Here is an 18,152-nt window from a genome sequence, read left to right as displayed (position 1 = left end):
ATCCAGACCCAGTTTGCAAAAGACAAATTTAATATGCATTTGTATAGCTTCCAGGCCTTCATTGTGAAATTGCTTTTTTTATTGCAATTCAGTAATTTTTATTAGATGTACCAAGTTGTAGAATCCTCATATAAACTTAAAGTGTAACTATCCTTGAGTTATTTTGGATAGCAGGCTAATATGGATGCTTTATTCTAAGCTTATTGTAGGTAAAGTAATTTTCATTTAAAAAGTGTTGCGTGATAATCAGAAGCACAGACACTCGAGGCAGGCATCTGTTTTCAGGTCTACTTAGCTACGAGGAACGTGTGTGACCTTTGGAAAGGAGGTGTTTAGCTCTTATATGAGTCTTAAAAGAACTAATAGAATGAATGTGATGTTTGTAAACAGTACGTCACTGATAGTATGAAATAATTGTTGTCCTTATTATTTGTATTTCTCTAATAAAGAAGAAATTATTATACCTGCTCTCAGCTACGCATTTCAGTAGAAGTTGGACAAGCTAAGCAAGCTAGACCTTTCAGCATTATCCTTAATGCTGACCCTGAATGTTCCAGGTTTCTTAATAAAATGTATCTTTGAGAAGCTGTCTCTAAATATGCCAGAGTTCTGTCACCTAGTGCTGTAACTAACAACAGTTCCTGTTACCTTAAATATGTCTCATTCATGTTTACGTAACTTCTGTTTATTGAATGTCTACAATCAGATATTCACGTGAATTTTTGAACGTATGCAGAAATAAATAATATATGACCCCTACTTTAAGAATAGCTTACAATGTAGATTGCATTAAAGATGTAAAACTCAAATATAACAGAGAACAAACAACAACAACAAAAAAAAAGAACCTGATTGGAAAGTAAGCAAACTGAGTTGTTGATGAAATGAACTACCTCTGGCTTCCCAGCTGACGCACTGCATAAAAAGTTAAAGGTCTCTTCAAAGCCACTCAGTTGTACTGCACCCAACACTATCATTAGTAATGACATGTCTGAAGTGATTGCCTAAAATCAATATCTGACCAAGTGCCCAGTCCTCATTATGGGCTTTTTCCTTGAAATTTTAAAGAGAAAAAAGTGCTTCTCTATTAATATTTATAATCTAATTAAGGCCAGTGTTTATAGAACATCCATATAAAACCACCTCAGGTGGCATATGATCTTGGGGGCAGCATCAGTTGGATGTGACCTTGGCTAAGTATATCTGCTTACTTTGTTGTGCTTGTCTATACTTTAATTTTTCAATTGTTTACTTTTGGTAGCCTAAATAAGATATATCTCAAAGAAGTTATAATTTTTGCTGATCTTTTAGCATTATCTTACGATCTGCATGATAAAATGTGCTAAATTATTTTTCCATTTAATATTTGAGACTAGTTTGTTTGGAGGTTGCTGTTGCTGAATGTGATGATGAGACCAATATCTGACATTTAACTTAGTTGTGCTATGCATGCTTGTAAAACTATCCCTCCTTGAAACAAAATTATCTGTAAGAGGGAGGAATATTTATAGCATTTGCCAGAGAAAACCAGCATGTGTTTTCATAAAATAACTTATGAAATTTTAATACAATAACTTGTTAAACATTTTTATTAATTATTTTTTATTTATATTCCAAATGTTGTCCTCCCTTCCTGTTCCCACCTCCATGAGTTCTTCACCCCCTCCCCTTTGCTTCAGAGAGGGTGGTCCCCAACCCATACACCCACCCCTGTCTCACCCTGCTAGCTAGGATCCTCCTTCCCTGGGGTATCATTTTCTACAGAATGAAGGGCATCTTTCCCACTGAAGTCAGACAAGGCAGGCCTCTGCTACATCTGGAGCCATGGACCAGGACATATATGCTCTCTGGTTGGGAGTTCTGGGGGATTCAGGTTGCTTGATAATGTTGCTCTTCCTATGGGGTTGCAATCCCCTTCAGCTCCTTTAGAATTCATCCTTCAAATAATCAGAACTCAAATCCAAATAGTTTCCAATTTAGCCAAGTGCTAAGCTATCAAATATATCTATTTGAAAGAGGGTCATTTTCTTTATTTTTTTATAATTTAAAATTAAGATATAATTACCAAAAGCTTTTGTTCTAGAATGCCTTCCTCTGACCTCTGATGCACCAAGAACACTTGCATGTACAGATTTCCACGTAGAAAAATAATCATATACATAAAATCAATCTCTAAAAGCAACTCATAGAATATATTACATCACTACCTACCTTCCCTTTCCTGCCTCCAACCCCTCCCATGTAGGAGAAGTTTCTTGCTCTCTTTCAAATTCATGTCCTCTGTTTCTTTAATTGCTGATATATTTTTCACTCATAAGTATAGAAGTACAATATACTCAGAGTGGAAAATATTTCTTGTGTGTGTGTGTGTGTGTGTGTGTGTGTGTATACACACACACACACACATATATATATATATATATATATATATATATATATATATATATATATATATATATATATGTGATTTCAGACTGACCACTTATACTATATAACCAATTGTGAAGTTCTTCCCTCAGGAACGTTTTATCTCCTGCTCTCACCATTCTTTAGTTGTCTACAGTTCTTTCTATTGAGTTCTGGACCTGTGAGATCTCCCCCTTTTATATTAGCATATCTATTGACATAGCCCTTGTTACATCATGGACCTAGAGGCAGCATGCTGTTGAGATTTCATGAGTGTAGCTTTTCTATCATGTCTAGGAAACACTATCACAAACTACTCTTCTGACTTACAATCTCTCTGCCTCTTACAATCCCTCTTCAGGGTTCTCTGGGTCTTAGGTACAGGGTTATAGATGGATCAGTTGTTGCTGGGCAGGAGAGTATGGTATGTGCTTTGCCTTTTGATGAGTTGTAGCTTTCTGTAATGGCCTACCTGTTACAAAGAGATTTTTTTTGATAAGGTGTGAAAATCACATTTATCTGAGTAGATAAGGATAAATATTTAGAATGTGCTTAGGGATCATGCCACTATAGGAAAGTGGTAGTTGTAGGTTCTCCTCTCAGGTCTGGGCTGTCACTAGTCCTGGGTACTTTGCTAGGTTTCCGGTACCAGGTATCATTTCCTTCTTGTTGGAAGGATCTGGAGTACAATTAGAGAGCTGTTGGTTACCACTAAAATACATACGTTCCCATTGCACCCTTAGGGTAATAGTGGTCTGCTAGTTGTTGCTGAAGTTCATAGGCATTAGAACCTCTGGGTCCTGTGTGCAAAATGCATGGTGTCAGAAGTTCTCATTTAAGCACATTATATTGTGAGACTCAATTTAGGCAGTAACTTAACACCTTTGCTGGTTTTAATATTGCTAAATGTTGAGATAATTAAAGGTGTAGAGGAAGAATATTAGTTGGCATGCCTAACTTATATTCACTTTATTTGCAGTGTGTGCTTGTTAGTGTGTCGCTGTGTGCACAGCAAGAGGTCAGAGAAAAATTTTCTTGAGTTAACTCTCAGTTTCTGAGCATAAAATTCAGGTCATTGGGCTTGGGAAACAAGTATTTTTAACCCATTTTTTCTCTTTCAACCCATTTATTTATTTCTTAAATGATATATGAGACAAGATATCAAAGATCTCTGAATATGGCAATTCATTTTTAGGTGGTTTGTGTGTGTGTGTGTGAGTGAGTGAATGTGTGTGTGTGTGTGTGTATGTGTGTGTGTGTGTGTGTGGCATGTAGAGTTTGCAAGTGTGTACTCATGTGTGTGCATCTCTGCTTATGTAAGGTAAAGGTTAAAGCCAAGTATTTCTTGGTATTGTTCCCTGAATCTCTTGCTGAACTGCCCATAGCTCATTGATTCAGCTTGGTTTTTTAGCAGGCAGGCTCTAAACGTCCAACTTTCCTGGTTCCTTCAGCACTGGGGTTCCAGGGGCACGTTACCACCTAGTTCTTATGTAAGTACTGAGAATCTGAATTCATGTCATTACACTTGCACAACGGGCACTTTGCCCATGGGACAGTCTCCATGGCCGCAGACATGGGCATTTTAACCACTATACCAAGAATTTAAAGCATCTTCATAGTTCTGCAGAACATTTAAACTGTTCGCAAATCAAAACTTTTATGGTTTGGGTCAACAAACAGTAGAGTTTAATTAGATTCAGTGATGAAAACATGCAGAAATATTAGTGCATTTTCGGTTAGTTTACAGGCTTGACTTCCTTACAAACTGTAAATATTAGTACTAGAAAATTGAACAATCATTTTTGTACCCGGTGTTATGTATTCATATTGACAAATAATGTCTCTATGACACCCCTTCATATGTCCATGTCTCAGGCTTTTTTTCAATCATTTTAAAGCATTTTCCAGTATGGTAGGTCTTGAATGTTCACCATTTTTTAACACAGCTTCTATTATGACATCTTTTGTCTATGTACTGGATTATGAGAGTGTTCCTACCACACCAGTGAGCATGTGTCCTGCTAACTTTTTAGCCCAGTATAACACCAAAGCTAATTATAGTATAAACACAAGTACAAACCATATAGCATCTATTAACAAATGCACCAAACATCTTATGCCTCAATCTTCATTGTCTATTGGCATCCATTCCTTAATATTTCTGCTTCTAAACATGCTGTGAATTGGAATCCTCTCAAAGATTTTCAGAAGAGAAACATGATAACTTGTGTGTGTGTGTGTGTGTGTGTGTGTATGTAAACAAAGAAAAAAGGTCACAAATCTCAAAGTGCAAGCAGTGTACATGAGAAGTTGGAGCATGAAAGGGAAGAAAAAAATGATGTAATTGTATTACAATCTCAAAAAATTATTTTAAAAAGGAAATGAGAAAACCCCTCGTGTTTCTCTGTTAAACATTTTATTTTACTATGAATGCCAGCTCTCAACTGAACAAAGCTTTCGTCACAGTAATTTTGCTCAAGAGGCATCTCTCAAAAAATACACAAGAAATGAAAGTATATTTTCAATTTAATACATTTGAAAAAGTGGAGGGATTCTCTCAAGTTGGTTTGTCCGCATGCTTGACTCTGTTTAGTACTCTTCACTGTATCACACTGTAGAAGCCAGAAATCCTATAGAGCCCCTTGAGGAGGAGAAGGCTTCTTTTTCATAGAATCTGGAGTTATGGACTGTCTCCTTGTAAATTGAACTTTTATGTCCTGTGAAAGTAAAACACATAAGTTATCATTTGTGATTTCCATAAATGGAGTCAATGTGGCTGGTAAGGAGTGTGCTCATTTCTAGATCTCTCTGTGGGAGAACAGTTTTATTTTGTATCCAGATCCTGAGAAGTTAAAATTAATTGTATCTCCTTCAGAATCACCTTTAAAAGTCAATTTCCTTCATCTCTGCTATGAATATCTTTTCTGAAGCTGGGTTTATTGAAATTTGTATTTTAACTATGTTTCAAGTAAAGTTGTTTCTTTTTCTTTCTTCTTCCAATGCAGTGTGGAGACAATCAATGATGGGAACTTCCACATTGTGGAGCTATTGACCCTGGATTCAAGTCTTTCCCTGTCTGTGGATGGAGGAAGCCCTAAAGTCATCACCAATTTGTCCAAACAATCTACTCTGAATTTCGACTCCCCGCTTTATGTAGGAGGTGAACTTTCTTCCAAATCCAGTGGTTTTCCAACTCTGTGCTTCTCATAGATCGGATATGAAGTTACTGGTGCCTCATGCCATGTTCCTTGATACTAATCTGTCACTATAATTGGCCTAAAAACATAAAACAGAAAGAGATGGAAGTGTCTATTAAGAGACTAGTTGGTCATCCTGGTTCTGGGTCTAATTTCATGTATCATTGGGTCAACGAAGGACATTAGTTCTTGATCTATGACATGATAGCTTGGTAATTTTTATATAGTGTCATTAATTGTGTATCTATGTGCCTATAGAAGCAGAAAATTGGTTAGAGATCAAGTTGGAAAATGGTAAAAATAAGACTAAGGAAATTCAGTGTATAAAATGCTCAAGAACTATGATAAATACCTGGAACCCATGTAAAATGACAGGCATTGTGGTATACTTACAATTTCAGCGCTAAAGAGGTTCACAAACACGTCCCTAGAACCACTGATCTGGGGATCTGACTGTCTGCCTAGCCTGCTCTATAAGTTCTAGGACAATAAGAGAATCTGTTTCAAAATAAAAAGTGTGGTACGCTCAAAAAGGACACCAGAAGTTGTTTTCTAGCCACTCCACAGGCACATGCACCTGAACACACACACAAGAAAATGTGTGCGCACACACAAACACAGTGATTAATCAAGTATGAAGCAAAGTAGGGAGGAGTCTGCAACCCAGTTCTCTTAAGAAGGCAAATCATATCAGCTCAGCCCACTGTTGCCATACTAATATTTCTGATTCAAATCTACTAATGCTTATGGGACATCTACTATAGCCTGAGAACCAAGTTCATCAATGATTAATGTCACAAAGCTTAAAAATAAATCTCCCCACTGGCCTTAGGACACGAAGGCTAATTTCCAAAAACAACAAAAAACAAAAAAACAAAAATCACTGATGAGTCCTGACAATTAAATTATTGCAGATTGACTTTATTCAGCAAGATGGCTCACCTCTTTGCTTCACAGGAATCACTAGTGTGTGGATCATGAGACTCTTTTGTAGTTAGATTTTTGAAAATGTCTACACAATGTATTCTGATTGCATCCATCCCTCCTTCTACCTCTTCTAAATTCACCCTTTCCAAGCTACCTGTGTAGATTCCCAGCTAAATCTGTATCCTCTTGTTTTCGATATCTTTATGGTTTATTGGGAAATTTCACATCATGAATCCCATGTACCCTCACTTCCCAGTCCTTCCAGATGCCCACCCATCTACTCTTGGGACCTTTTTGCCTATTTTGTTTTGTTGTTCCTTTTTTTTTTCTTTTTCTTCTGTGTTTTTAAAAACAAAACCCAGCAAAATAACAGCCAAATTGTTGCTAATTTGTGGCTAGCCTCTAGGCTATGGGTGGGACTTTCTACCACCTTCCCTCTCCATTCTGGGGTTGGCCCTGGCCTAAACTTTTACTTTCATCTATTCTTCAGTTAACAGAATTGCCTTGGGGTGTGTAAAGCCAGCCCTAAGTGTTAACAATGGTATAAAGGGATGAGTTGTATTTGTTAAGCATTTTATACAACTAACATAGTGCTTCCTTTGTTTCCAATAATGTTTTTATTTATATGGCACTGTTCTTAGCAGCTTAATCTTTTATCTTCAGAGAAAATTGAAGTAAAACTAGCAGGTAGATGTTATTTTCTGTATTTCACAGTCACAAAGGAACAGCCTCAGAAGTTTATAATGCTTTACCAAGTGTGGAAACCTAAATTGTGGTAGGCATGTCATCCAAGTCCAGGTCCATCTCCCCCAAAGATCTACATCTACATGGCCATTTAACTTTTTAACAAAGATCAGAAAACAAATAGCTTAGGCAATGTGACTTGTCTTTACTTCTGAATTTGTCCTTGACTTGCATGTATGGTGCCTTTATTTGAAAATATCTCCATCAATCTTTTAAGACCTTTTTACAATATGGTACTCAGTTTAAAAATCCAGATGAAATCATTTAAGATGGAGCATTATTTTTAAAAGGGAAAAACATTTAAACTCCCAAATCAAAAGTGCTAATCCTTCTGAGGCTAGAGGTTTTGGAAGAATATCGAAGAACCTCTGACTATTCAACCCCATGGGAAACCATCTAGGTCTCAACCATAACTCCCAAAGAATACACTGAGCCCAGTTAGTTGCCTTCCTTCCCAGATTGTGGTCTCTGGGGTGGTTGAGATTTTAAAATACAAGGAGCCTGTAAGACCACAGCCTGACTGTTATATGGCAAAAGCAAAAGGAATTGAGTCAACAAAAGGGAAGCAAGGGTAAGTGTAGATAAATCCAGAACTGTCCCAAGGAGGGCGGTACTAGACATCCTAGACCTTGGTTCATTGCAGAAGCATTCTCTGGAAAAATGCAAACTGGTGATGCAGCTACATGTGCTCTTGCATTATTGATTGTTCCTCATATTGTTTTTATGGAAAACAAGCCAGAAAAATTGTCCTGGTTTTCCATATAACAATTCAGCCAGAATACTTATTGCTTAACTGTCAGAGAGCAGTAAGACACAGATATAGTTGTCTAGGCACATTTTACAAATCTGAGCGAAAGATTTTAATGATCCTCTACCCATTTATTTTAAAACACAAACTGTAAAGGCTTTTTGTAAAAATCCACTTATTAAGTTATTTACTGAGTGATTGGGGAATTGATTTACTTCCAACTAAAGTCCATGAAAGTCATAAAAAAAAAAAAAAACCAAAATCATTGATTACCATATATGGCAAGACTACATTCATCTGTACTCTAAGTATTGAAGGAGGCTGAAACAATGGTATTTATGATTCCAGGATATCTTCAGCTGTGCAGTAAAGTAGTATTTTGAAGGAAAAAAATACAGATCTCCTTCTGTCTATCAGCTAAGAACTAACACTTGAATCAAACATATAAAGGTCTGACCCAGGATAGTTCTTGGTTAGAGGAATAATTCAGGCCAGAACGTGTAGTTGGTACAGAGGAGGTATTTGGGTCAATTCCTAGCTCCAAAACTTAATCAAATAAGGTCTTGATTTTATGTGCTATTGAAAGTTGAGTCTGTGCATGTTTTAACCATCAAAATTGCACCCTCTGTAGTTGTAAGCTTTGGGACTAAATGACACACGTCTACTCATTGCTTCTCACTGCTCAGAAACTCTGCCAATCTCGATTGAGTGCCAGTGCGTGCTCATATAAACATTGTACCACCAACAAAAAAATGAGCCATTAAAATAGCTTTGGGAGAAGTTTGTTTTTAACTGTTTTAAGAAATGACCCGAAAGAAAGGTCATTAAATTCCGTGTGTTTGTGATGGATAAACATGATTTAGAAAACCTTAGACTTACTCCACAGGAATTTCCTGTCTCTGGTATTCCACTGGAAATGGTCAATTGTGTGCCTTGATCTTGGTGTAGTAACACATTTTCTAAGGCCAGACATGTGCCAAGTTAATGCCTTTACTAATAAAACTTTAAAACTAAAGGCAATCTGGTATCTCTTCCAGAGTGACGTAGGGGCCTTCTGCATCAGAATCACCTGGGTTACATGTTGGTGTTTAGACTTCTATACTTGTCATCTTCCACATACAGCCAGTATCTCAGGGTCTGGAGAGACAGGAAACTGTTCTTTTAGCATACATTTTTGATAGGACTTACATATGAGAAGCTGATAAGCTACTAATCTGGTCTTATCTTCTCATAAGAGATAAGGCAAGTAAGACCCAAAGCAGGAAAATGAATGGCCAGGATATACTCTGTTAGTAACTTTTCACATTGCAGTGATAATAAACAAACAAACAACCCTGAGGGAGGAAGAGTCTATTCTGTCTTGAGGTTTGAGAGCACTTCTGTCTTAGCAGGGAAGTGAAGGCCTGGGGCAGCTGCTCAGACTGTAGCAGTCAGTAAGCAGACGGATGCATTTAGCCTAAGATCCAAGCCCAGGGTACTGGAACACCCACATTCATCATATGTCTCTCTTGTTGGGTTAAACCATTCTGAATATACCCTGAGATGTGTTTGCCTATGAAGAATTATTCAGCCTTTGGGCATAAGTGTAAGGAATTATGTTGATTGAGTTAATTGATGTGGGAAGACCCTTGTAATAAGAGTGGTACCATTCCCTGGATGGGGATCCAGGACTCTGAATAAAGTGAGCTGAACACTAGCCTTTCTTCCTCTCAACTTTCTGGTTGTGCATGTGATGTGACCAGCTGCTACAACCTGCAGTGATCTTAACTTTGTTGCCTTGATGAATACCCTTGAGTTGGTATAACCCTCTCTCCCTTGACTTCTTTTTGCGTAGGTATTTTACGACAGTGTAGGGAAAAGAAACTCAGATCCACAGTAATTCTAAATCTTGTCACCTTGATAATGAAGTTTATCCATGAAACACTCAACCTGTATTATACTTGACCTCTAGACTAGTGACCTTGTAGCCTACATGCCTGATTTGGAACCTGTTAAGACTCAAACGGGCCTCTTTGCCTAGGAAAGGGAATAGTGGCACAAAGCAAGGACCCTAGAAGGCAATGTTCCTCTAGAAAGTGACGCCAGCCTATAACCAGTGAAGTCTGCCCAACCTGTAAGCCAAGCAGTAGCTCAGAGAGCCAGCACAGTTGAAGCAGAAGAACTGGGGGTTAGAGGGGGTGTAAGTCATTGACTCAGAGGCTTCCAACTCCTTGCCTTCTCACCCAATATCCTATAAGGTCTTCTGTGGAAAGTGCTGTCAGGGAACTATTTTAGGGTCTGGATCAAGCCATGGAAAGATTCCACAGCTTTGCCAAAATAGCAGTTACCAGATAATAGTCACTTCTGGAATACATATGCCCCAAGATTGCAAATACTGTTTGTGATGGAACTTATTCGGTATATTTTTAATTTTCCAACATGAAAACTTCAATATAAGTAGCAAGAAAAAAAACTAGGCAGGAATGAGGTGCTACCCTGATAAGAAGCAAAAATGAACTTAAGGTGATGAGTTCATCGCTGTTAGAATTTGGCAGGATGTAGTGGGTGACTGTGAGCCTCAGCTCTCACTCTTGGAGTCTTGATGGGCCGATTCTGGGCTCCAGCATTAAGAAGGTTATGCAATCAGGAAAATGCTGACTTGGGGGACATGAAACATCTGACTCAAGCCCTTTGGGATCTGTCCTTTAATTGGATAAAGAACTAATCAGTGAATTATGGCTTCCCAATGTTCACAGTGTCTGGTATAGACCCATAAGGAAAGGGATAATAGCGTTGGCCTCTAGTTTTTACTTTGAGTAGACCTTCTTGAAGAATATATATTGTGTGTGTGTGTGTGTGTGTGTGTGTGTGTGTGTGTGTGTATATATATATATATATATATATATATATACATATATTTTTTTTTCTTGGAAACAAATTTACACATTAAAAACTGACCACCAATAAGCTAGGTTTATTTTAGAAAGTTAGAATAACCTACTGCACCCAAGGAGCTGAAGGGGTTTGCAGCACCATAGGAGGATCACCATATGATCCATCCAGTACCCCCAGAGCTCCCAGGGACTAAACCACCAACCAAAGAGTACACATGGAGTTACCCACAGCTCTAGATGCATATGCAGCAGAGGATGGCCTTGTTGGACATCAAAGGGAGGAGAGGCCTTTGGTCCTGAGAAGGCTAGAAACCCCAGTATAGGGGAATGCCAGGACAGGGAAGTGGGAGTGGGTGGATTGTTGAGCAGGAGAAGGGGGGATGGGTTAGAGGATTTTCAGGCTGGAGGGGAAACCAGGAAAGGGAACAACATTTGAAATGTAAATAAAGAATATATCTAATTTTAAAAAAGATATTCAGAAAGAAAAAGAACAATATCACAACAAGATGCCCAAGTCTTCTCTACCTCATCTGAGTACTAATTTAATAGAGATGGGCTGATGAATCTTAATATTTCTCAGTAACAAGTGACTGAGGAGCACATCCAGCCTCTTAACTGACCTGCTGTTTCTTCCTAGGCATGCCTGGGAAAAGTAACGTGGCATCGCTGCGCCAGGCCCCTGGGCAAAACGGCACCAGCTTCCACGGCTGTATCCGGAACCTTTACATTAACAGTGAGCTGCAGGACTTCCGGAAAGTGCCCATGCAAACCGGAATTCTGCCTGGTTGCGAACCATGCCACAAGAAAGTATGTGTCCATGGCACATGCCAGCCCAGCAGCCAATCAGGCTTCACCTGTGAATGTGAGGAAGGATGGATGGGGCCCCTCTGTGACCAGAGAACCAATGATCCTTGCCTCGGAAACAAGTGAGTTCCAGTTTCTTGGTACCGAGTACATAAGCTAAAATCTCAAAGTATCATCTAAGAAAAGAAGGCAGGAGTTGGGAGGGATGGGAGGTGGAGGAGAAATCAACACATTAGCTCTCTGTTCTCTGGATTCAGACATGTGTTTGCCTAACCACGATAACTTGTGACATCCTCTATCAACGGTGTTTACGTTCCTCTGTTTCTCCTCCCCTGAAGATGTGTACATGGAACCTGCTTGCCCATCAATGCCTTCTCCTACAGCTGTAAGTGCCTGGAGGGCCATGGTGGGGTCCTTTGTGATGAAGAAGAAGATCTCTTTAACCCCTGCCAGATGATCGAGTGTAAGCATGGGAAGTGCAGGCTCTCTGGACTCGGGCAGCCCTACTGTGAATGCAACAGTGGATTCACCGGGGACAGCTGTGATAGAGGTAAGCTAGGCACCAGCTCCGCTTCTGCCCAGGACAGAGGGGCCAGCTTATCCCTGGTGAAAGAGATAGGTAAAGGGAGGAAACGTGGACTTTGTGTTGCTGGTCGCTACAATTGCTGATTTTCAAGTGTCATGTAAAAACTGATGTGCAGGCACTAAATTCCCTACCATAAGGTTTTTCATGGTCATCAGACATCTTATCACAACTTGATTTGCTGTAGCAAGTCTCCTTTTCTCTTCTTCAGAGAACAGCTACCCAACTCATCTTAAGCCTGTATCTGGTCCCTTGACCCAAGTGTATTATTAATCTAACTTTGAGCACAGAGAGACTATGGAGGTGGTAAATCTGCTCTTGTTTAAGTACAAAATCATCTTTAGTCTTAGAATGGACTGATTTATCACAGTAAATTAAGCAGGTGAGAGGCATAGATACAGCCTGAGTTTTCAGACCACCTCGCCCTGCTTTGTTTCCAAGATCAGAACTTGCCTGGCCTCCAGCTGGCACTGACTTTGTTGCATCAGACAAATGAGATGAACGTGCCTGCGGAAGCTTTTAACAGATGTCTCTTTTTTGAACTACTTCATGCTAGCATAATTTATGAAGTTAGTGGAATGTTACTTGTATTAAGTAACATATTGGATAATATTAAATTCCAGGTCTAATAAATTAAATTGCATTCTCTCTGAACTGCTCCCCATGGTAAACAAAACCAGCTGTTAGTCCTGTAAAAACCGGAAGATGTGTATTATTTCTCCTTTTGTGTAATAAAGGAAAAGATTTAGGAATCCAATTTTCTTGTCAGAACAAACATGTTGTATTTATTGTCTATATATATATAGCATTCACTCTGGTGGAAATAGGGACCTAAAGGATACATTTTCCAAGGAAGAGTAGGTCATGCCATCAACTCATAATGTGGACGGCAAGCATCCCAATAAAAATAGCAGCTAGAAACTGGGAGGAAGGACGGTGACCACAGAATGGAGATCGCTTGACTTTCAGTTACTCTATCAAACTTACAATATATATCCTTTAAAACGCTCTTATGTCGTTTTTTTTTTTTTTCTAGAAATTTCTTGTCGAGGGGAACGGATAAGGGACTATTACCAGAAGCAGCAGGGTTACGCTGCCTGTCAAACAACTAAAAAAGTATCTCGTTTGGAATGCAGAGGTGGGTGTGCTGGGGGGCAGTGCTGTGGACCTCTGAGAAGCAAGAGGCGGAAATACTCTTTCGAATGCACAGACGGATCCTCATTTGTGGACGAGGTTGAGAAGGTGGTGAAATGCGGCTGCGCGAGATGTACCTCCTAATTGCATCTCTAGAAGCTTCTATCTTCGGCGAAGGTTGTACACTTCTTGACCATGTTGGACTAGTTCATGCTTCGTAATGGAAATATTTGAAATATATTGTAAAATACAGAACAGACTTATTTTTATTATGATAATAAAGACTTGTCTGCATTTGGAAAAAAATAATAAAAGACACGCTTGTACTAAAGCTTCCCCTACACTGGAGAAGTGTGAAGAAAAGCCACACTTGGAGGCATTAGTGCAGCGGTGGGGACCATTGCAACACGGAGCCATCTTTGGAACATGCTAATACTAGCAGAAGCACATATACAAGAGCCTGACATGGGACTGCACGCTCACATGCGCTTGTCCAGAGCGGCAAACCCATGAATCCCTTCACATCAGTTCCCAAGGACACATCGAGCACAAGTGTGTGAATGAGACTGTGAGGTAGATGAATGGAAATCCAGAATCTGTAGATAGATCCAAGGGATGAGATATATTTTGTGCAAGATCTAAAGTGTCCTGACATCTGGGTTTCATTCTGAGAGAAATGGGTGTGGAGTGCTGCGATGTATTTTACTGTCTTTGGCAATGACAGCACATAAGCAGAAACAGCACACAAGGGTGTTTAGCTACCAGTTTCCAGTATTAAATTTTTTTGTAATATAAATGACAAAGAAGATGATAAAGAACCAATAGATTATTGATAAATAAAAATTAGTAATAATATGAATTTTTGTTTCTATGAGTTCTAAATAGCCCTATACAGTATTCATTTTTCAATGAGGAATATTTATTGTATTAAAGTACATTTTACTTAACGATTTAGATCATCATTTTGGGCTGTTTCTCGATGCTTTAATATATATTAATTTATAATTATCCTGATATTTTTGTACATTTTCAAACTTAAAAAAAATCAGGATTTTTTTTGGCAATAGTACTAACATAGGATGTTATTTTGTTATCTCGGGATAAGTATATGTTGTTCTGTTGGCTGACCTTGATGTCTTACCACTGATGTCACTGAACTGTGGCCTCCTTCAAGACACTTGCGGAGGGCTTGCACAGTCTCAGAGTAGAAACAGCAAGTGCCACATGTCCTCACAAGAAGAAGGAACTTATCTGTAGCAGTGGCCAGTAAGAAGTAGATGTTTTACAAATTAATTAATAAACATTTCCCTGCCATGCTGTGGGGGGAGGGTGGGAGAAGAAAGACTGTTTTGTCAAAAATTGTAATTTCTCTCCAAACAATAAAACTCCTTTATTACCTTACTGCTCCCACATTAACCTGTTTGCTGCTAAATTACAATGTAGAGTTGATAATGATTTATAGTGAAGTGTGCTCTTCCTTCATTAAAATCCCAGGGTTCCCTGTGAAGATGCAGATGTCTCTTTACAAAAAAATAGAGAAAAGCAAAACACTTTTAACAATTAAAATTAGATGTACATTTATAATTCGGTATGCTTTGTCTTTCTCCATACTAATATTAGTTACACTACTATTTGTAAATTAAAAGATATCTACTTCATTAGCAGTTTGGCTGTTTTCTTAGAAGCTGCAGGTTTTCCTTTATGAACATGACACAGTGACATGCAATGAACAGGAAAGGCAACCTATACCTTTAAGTTACCAGAAATTGCTTTGAAATTAATATATTGTCCTATCTAGAGTCCTCATAAAAGAGATAGCTATAATAACCTATTCTTTGCTAGGAAAATGTATATTAAATAAAATTAACCCACCAATAAGAAGTATAAGATGAAATAGAGATGTTCTTTGAGTTTCACTGCCTTAGCTTGAACCACCAATCCAGAATTGGAAACCATTCGGATCAAGGAAGTGCCATTGTCAGGGCAGAATATTAATACTTGGCTTCCACTGTATGAGTGATTGTTTAAGAAAATTGTGCACACACACATACACAGATATATACACTATCTTTCATGTATGAACATCCAATCATTTATGCATTCCTGTTAAAATGACTTCAGTTGGATTATATAAATATTAAATAGCTATGATAAAACATTCATTCATGTGTTCCTATGGGTTGCTTCTTTAAACAGAAGTATTGAATCATTCATTAAGCAAATACTCATCTGCAAATACACCAAGATTTCCACTTGATATCCATGATAAACACTAATCTTAATGGCTAGTGTTTGTGGATTGCTTATTGCACAGCAAGAGCTATGCTATAAGTTTTATAGGTAATTCTCCATCTCTATAAGTGAATGGAATTCTTTGTCTCCTAGTTTAGTCAGGTATCCAAGTCTGAAAATTTAAAAAGCAGTATCGGGAAGTTTATACCACTGTTTTTACTGGTAATATAGACAGCAGTTAAGTCACAAATTGACTCTACTTGGTGATTACTAAACCTTGAAACCTTATTTTCAGGGCTATTGATCTTGAATTTTAGGTAATCTTACTACAGATTAGACTTCTTGCTTCTGTTTTAAAGAAAAAAGGACATCATAATGGTTTTTACATGACAAATTTTTATTCTTCCTGATTACAAAGTCACAAAGTAAAGTTCTATTTCTCTGGCATTTGAGCAGAGTTAATTTTGCAGGGGTCACACTTGATTTGTCTGTCAGTCATGAGCTTTTAATGGAGAAAAATCCCACATCCAGATAATTATTAGCAAATCACATAAATTAAAGGCAATTTTTCATGTTAAAACTACATCTCACTTATAAGCACTTGACATTGCACTCTTTTAAATAAAAAAAAAATCATTGTAGAGCTTTTGTGACAGAATTGGATTTTTAAAAAATAACAAAATTTAAATTATTACATAGAATAATGTACATTTGAAACCTGAAAGATGAAGTTCTTAAGCATCCATGGACAATGATTTTTAATCCCCACATAAGTGAATCTGCATCAGCAAACTGGACATGCAATCAATTGAAGAGTGTGATCACTAAATAACCACCTCAATCTCTGAGATTTGCTCTGCCCTCAGATTGACATTGTTTCTCTGCAGTAACCAAGCAACGCTTGCTTTGGAATTACCCAGAGCATTTTCTTTTATGGATGATATGCTTTGTCAGCAACATTTCCTTCAAGAGAAATGATTAAAAGACTTGAAATCAATTCAGGACATAAAGATCTTGAACTTTATGGTGTCATCTGCCTTCTCTACTGACCATTATTTCTAAAGTGATGTCTGTAAAAGTATATAAGCTATAAAAAGTATATGAAGCTTTATGTAAGGTATTACATAAAGTAGAGAAAGCTATAAAAACATAGAAGCTATTTTCCTTCTTCATCTTCTTTGTGTACGCACAAGTCATTTAACAGATGATTTCTATTTTGTGTCTTCTATCAATTACAAGCAAAGAAAGCAGCTATTGCATGTAGCACGGATAAAGGAGACCATTTCTCCCGTGTTATAGCTTATGCTTCATGGATATGGGACTGAAGCTAGACTGGGTAAGCTGCTGGCAAATTTTAAATCAACTTGACAAAAGCTGAAGCTTTTTAGACAAGTAAAGTCTCTCAATGGAGAAAATGTCCCCACAATATTGCCCTGTGAGCAAGCCTATGATGTGCTTTCTTGATTTTTGCTTGATATGGGAAGACCCAGATCACTGTGGGCAGTACCACCTTTGAGCTGGTGGTCCTGGGTCTTATAAGAAAGCATGCTGAGAAATCCATAGGGAGCAAGCTAGTAGGAATAATTCCTCCATAGCTTCTGCTTCAGTCCCTGCCTCCAAATTCCTTCCCTGTCTACCTCTGATGATGGTCTGTGAAAGATATGGAAGTATGAGCTAAGTGAACCCTTTCTATTCTTTGATCATGGTGATTTATCATAGGAAAAGAAAGGTAACCAAGACAGTAACAGCTGCTACACAAATCATCAAACTGACTGTATAATATCAGACTGTGCTGCACCTTTAAGGAAAAAAATGGCACACTAGAAGATGTACAGCTCAGCTCTGGGTGTTTGCTTTTTTGATACAGTACTTACTTAGTAAGCATGAAACCAATGGGTTCAATACCCGTGCTCTACCTTTCATCCAATTATATGAAGAAAATGAAAGAGAGATAAAGCAAGAGGGTTTATTTCATCTTACAGCTGCCAGTCCATCATAGCGGGATGCCAAGGCAGGAATGTAAACAAGAACCTAAGGCAAGAACAGAAGCAGCACCATAGAAGAATGCTGCTTCAGGACCAGATGGTTTTAGTGCAGCGTTCTATCCGACCTTCAAAGAAGACCTAACACCAATACTCTTCAAACTATTCCACAAAATAGAAACAGAAGGCACACTACCCAGTTCCTTCTATGAAGCCACAATTACACTGATAACAAAACCACACAAAGATCCAACAAAAAAAGAGAATTTCAGACCAATTTCCCTTATAAATATTGATGCAAAAAATACTCAATAAAATTCTTGCCAACTGAATCCAAGAACACACCAAACAATCATTCGCGGCAATTAAGTAGATTTCATCCCAGGGATGCAGGGATGGTTCAATATATGAAAATCCATCAATGTAATCCACTACATAAATAAACTCAAAGAAAAAAACCACATGGTCATTTCATTAGATACTTACCAAGCACTTGACAAAATTCAGCATCCTTTCATGTTA

General features: G+C 38.1%; 1 protein-coding gene across 1 annotated transcript in view; it reads left to right on the top strand.

Annotated features, from left to right (window-relative positions):
* The window catches only part of Slit2 (slit guidance ligand 2), a 323,981-nt gene extending 309,248 nt beyond the window's left edge, over nucleotides 1-14,733 (top strand). Inside the window, exons 33-36 of the mRNA XM_052199289.1 lie at nucleotides 5,412-5,566; nucleotides 11,533-11,821; nucleotides 12,038-12,249; nucleotides 13,319-14,733. Of these exons, the coding sequence (XP_052055249.1) occupies nucleotides 5,412-5,566; nucleotides 11,533-11,821; nucleotides 12,038-12,249; nucleotides 13,319-13,560 (898 nt within the window). The 3' untranslated portion in view covers nucleotides 13,561-14,733. The remainder of the gene's footprint in view (nucleotides 1-5,411; nucleotides 5,567-11,532; nucleotides 11,822-12,037; nucleotides 12,250-13,318) is intronic.
* Nucleotides 14,734-18,152: the final 3,419 nt, after the last annotated feature.

Source organism: Apodemus sylvaticus, chromosome 11 (genome assembly GCF_947179515.1).
Source record: "Apodemus sylvaticus chromosome 11, mApoSyl1.1, whole genome shotgun sequence".
NCBI lineage: Eukaryota > Metazoa > Chordata > Mammalia > Rodentia > Muridae > Apodemus > Apodemus sylvaticus.
This window is presented reverse-complemented; position numbering and strand designations above follow the sequence as displayed.